General features: G+C 46.6%; 1 protein-coding gene across 1 annotated transcript; it reads left to right on the plus strand.

The window, feature by feature from the left end:
* The first annotated feature begins 279 nt into the window (after positions 1-279).
* LOC103469450 (keratin, type I cytoskeletal 50 kDa) lies at positions 280-3,577 on the plus strand. The gene is made up of 7 exons (XM_008417134.3): positions 280-822; positions 1,101-1,183; positions 1,257-1,413; positions 1,483-1,644; positions 2,544-2,669; positions 2,742-2,965; positions 3,421-3,577. The coding sequence occupies exons 1-7, from the start codon at positions 364-366 to the stop codon at positions 3,527-3,529; spliced, it is 1,320 nt and encodes a 439-aa protein (XP_008415356.2). The 5' UTR covers positions 280-363; the 3' UTR covers positions 3,530-3,577.
* The last annotated feature ends 527 nt before the right edge of the window (positions 3,578-4,104 follow it).

Genomic DNA, 4,104 nt, shown 5'->3' on the forward strand with positions numbered 1-4,104 from the left:
CAAGTTTCATTGTCTGGTTGCACAATAAGAGAACAGAGGTGAGTGGGAGGATGTGTGCAGACCTGCAGGGCCCAAGGCAGCAGAGCAGACGGGTCGGGACATGATGCTGGATCAGGATGAGGGGTCGGGGTCTGATAAGAACCGGTTCTGGTTCTGGAAGACGTCCCTCACACCCTGTAGCTGATTTCATGGAGCAACAGAATAAAACGCCTGACATTCCTGCTGCAGTTTGTCACCGTCCTGCGCCTGCGGTGGGTGGGGGGTGTTACCTGAGCCCCTCCCCCTGTAGCAGATAAAGGCAGCTCAGCCCGTCCGCCGCTGCATTCTCCTCTCCTCCACCCAGAGCAGCAGAACTCCTCCAGCATGGCCTCCATCTTCTCCACCCACTCCTCCTCCTACTCCAGCGGGGGCCGCCTGGGCTCCATGAGGGGCGGCGGCGGCGCCGGCAGCGTCTACGGCGGCGCCGGCGGCACCGGGGTCCGGATCTCCAGCAGCACCGCCTCCAGAAGCTTCGCCTCTGGTGGAGGTGCAGGCTTTGCTGCAGGTGGAGGCGGCGGAGGCTTCGCCTCCGGTGGAGGTGCGGGCTTCTCTGCAGGCGGGGGCTTCAACCTGTCCGACGGCCTGGACATCTCCGACAACAAGAAGGCGGCCATGCAGAACCTGAACGACCGTCTGGCCTCCTACCTGGCGAAGGTCCGCAGCCTGGAGGCGGCCAACGCCGAGCTGGAGAAGAAGATCCGTGAGTTCCTGGACAAGAAGGCCCAACCTGCGAGCCAAGACTACTCCAGGTTCTACACCATCATCAGCGACCTGCAGAACCAGGTGAGTCCAGGTTTTGGTTCTGGTTTGAGGTCAGGGCAAAGAAACTATAGATGCTCCATTGTAAAAACACAAAGCCTGAAATCCTGCCTGCCTGGGCCACGCCCGCTGCAGGATCCTCTTCCTGCTGGAGGAAACTGGAGCGACCACACCCAGAACCACCAGAACCCGCGAGGCCTCGCTCCTCACCTTAACCTGCATCATCCGACTCTCATTTCCATGTTTCCACCAGTGGTCAAACTCAGAAAAGCTGTTTTAAACCATGTCTGTCCTCCTCTCAGATCATTGATGCCACCCGGATCAACGGGTCTCTGCACCTTTCCATCGACAACGCCAAGCTGGCCACTGATGACTTCAGGATTAAGTGAGTCTATAAACATCAGCCTGACGGTGGAAACTTCACTGCTGATTAGCTACTAACCCTGTTTCTGCTGCAGGTACGAGAACGAGCTGGCCATGCGGCAGTCGGTGGAGGCCGACATCGCCGGGCTGAAGAGGCTCCTGGACGAGCTGACGCTGGCCAGGTCCGACCTGGAGATGCAGATCGAGTCTCTGAGGGAGGAGCTGATCTACCTGAAGAAGAACCACGAGGAGGTGAGCCGAGCTGACGGTCCAGCTGCAAGGCGGAGCGAAACTTCAGGCTAAATCATGTAATTCCTGCAGGATCTGCTGAGCATGAGGTCACAGGTGGGCGGGCAGGTCAACGTGGAGGTGGAAGCCGCGCAGCAGCCGGATCTGACCGCCATGATGGCCGAAATCAGAGAACACTACGAGGGCGTCGCCGCCAAGAACCGCAAAGACCTGGATAACTGGTTCCAGGCCAAGGTGAGGCTGAAGCATCGGTGCAGAAAACAGGAAATCCAGGGAACAGTTCCCCTACGGAGGTCCATAAGGGCCACAATGAAAAATTTGAAAGTCAAATTATTTATAACAATCAGAATTTAGGTAAAATAACCAAATACCTAGAGTTATCAAGAGTGAAATTAAGGAAATAACACATTGTATTATTTAATCAATGCATTGAATAATTAATAAAATCATCATAAATGTAAGCATAAACACTTAATCAGTAATATAATAATTATTAGTAATTAATTTAATTGATTAATCACATAATGATTTATTATTCACATTTATTATATCATTACAATATAATTATTATTTCCTTACTGCCATTATATAATTATATTCATTGTATAATTCTGTAATATAATTATTAAATAATTATATTACTGATATACATAATATAATAATGATAAAAATAATAAAATAACTAAATTTAAATAATGAAGATAATAAATGTCTAATTATATTGAATAATAACCAGGCGGTTCACTTCACACTAATTATCTTGGCGTGAGTGTTAGCCCCGCCCACAGGCTGATGCTCACAATGGAATAATTTTATTACTTTTTAAAATTTATATTAAAGATGAAATCTTTACTACACTTAATCTATTTTAAGACATCTTAAAAAATAGATGCATTTAATCATTTATTAGGTTGTGACACCTTTGGCCTTCTATACTTTTGGGACGTTTATGTCACCCTCTGGAGGCGGCAAATGGAACTGCGTTTAAACGCTTCAAGTTTAAACTCCTAAAATTAACCCCCCAAAAAAGAAAAACGTTTTTTTACATACGAGAGAGAAAAACATTAGTGATGACAGCAGAGTTCCATCTGCATAAATGCTGATTAATTTTTTGTTTGTTTTCTGTTTTCCAGTCTGAGGAGCTTCAGAAAGAAACCGCCGTCAGCACAGAAACGCTCCAAACGTCTCGCTCTGAGATCTCAGATGTCAAACGGACGCTGCAAAACCTGGAGATCGAGCTCCAGTCGCAACTCAGCATGGTGAGTCTCTGACGGATCCTCAACTCTTCTTCTACTGCTGTGCTCCCTCTAACGTTGCTCTCACTCCTGCAGAAAGCATCTCTGGAGGCAACGCTGGCGGAAACGCAGAGCAGGTACGGCAGCATGCTGGGCGGCTTCCAGAGGCAGGTGTCGTCTCTGGAGCAGCAGCTGATGCAGCTGAGGGCCGACCTGGAGCGGCAGGGTCAGGAGTACCAGATGCTGCTGGACATGAAGACCCGACTGGAGATGGAGATCGCAGAATACCGCCGCCTGCTGGACGGAGAGGGAGGCGGCAGGTGAGAAACCAGCTCATCTCTGCAGAAATCTTACTAACTATTTTTGGTCTAGTTTCTTGTGCAAATATCTTTGTACTCATGAAATAAGACAAAACTAACTTACAAGTAACTTTTCAGCAAAATACAAGAATAAATAATTTCTTAATATTGATGAAAAAAGTTTTAGATCAATTGGCTGATTATTTCACTTGTAACAAGACGTTTCCCATGTTATAAGTGAAATAATCAGCCAATGGATATAAAACCTTTTCATCAATATTAAGGAATTATTTACTTAAAAGAAGCTCCTACATCTTACTGAAAAGTTACTTAGAAGTTAGTTTTCTTGTTTCAAGTTTACTAAGACATTTGCACTAGAAACTAGAAAAATACTTGGTAGGACTTTGTGTTTTTGCAGTGAACTCTTCCAACACCAGACAGTCCAGGTTAGTCTAACCCTTCCTCCTCTTCCTCAGCTCCTCTTCCTCCTCGTCTACAAAGACGACGACCAGGAAGGTGATGATCGTCACCAAGGAGACGTCAGAGAACGGAGAGGTCATCACCGAATCCCAGGAATACTCATGAGACGTTGAACATCCGCTGTTCTCTCCAATAAAACTCTACTGATCAACATCTGTGTCTCCTCTGGTTCTGTTGGTTCTGCTGAAGTCCAGAACCGGCTGGTTTGGGTTTGGATCAATGTTCCAACATCAGTTTAGATCTAGAATAACAGAAAGTGATCCTGAACACGAGATAAACCCAACCTGAAGGGCCGTTTTTCAGTCAGGCTGAGGTCTGGACTTTGACTAGACCAATGTTTGGGCCAGGCTTCAGCTCTAAGGACAGAAGGTCTATTCAATGCCTGTAAAACAATCCCATATCATCAACCCTCCACTGCCGTGCTTCACAGCAGGAGGTAAAGGTCCGGTTAGCTCAGGAGAGAACGGATCCAGGTGATAAAACTCAGATCAAAGAGAACAAAATGAGGAATAAACAAACTGTCATGATGAGTTTTAACAGGTGGAAACCAAAACCAGGTGATCAGAGAAAAGATCAACTTCTAAAAAATGTAACGAAAAGAAAAAGTTACACAAAGTTCAGGAAAACTAGCAACAGTTCATTGGTGGTGGAATAACAGAGGAACCAGAGAAGAGTAAAAT

Source organism: Poecilia reticulata, chromosome 8 (genome assembly GCF_904066995.2).
Source record: "Poecilia reticulata chromosome 8, P_reticulata-male-v2, whole genome shotgun sequence".
Lineage (NCBI taxonomy): Eukaryota > Metazoa > Chordata > Actinopteri > Cyprinodontiformes > Poeciliidae > Poecilia > Poecilia reticulata.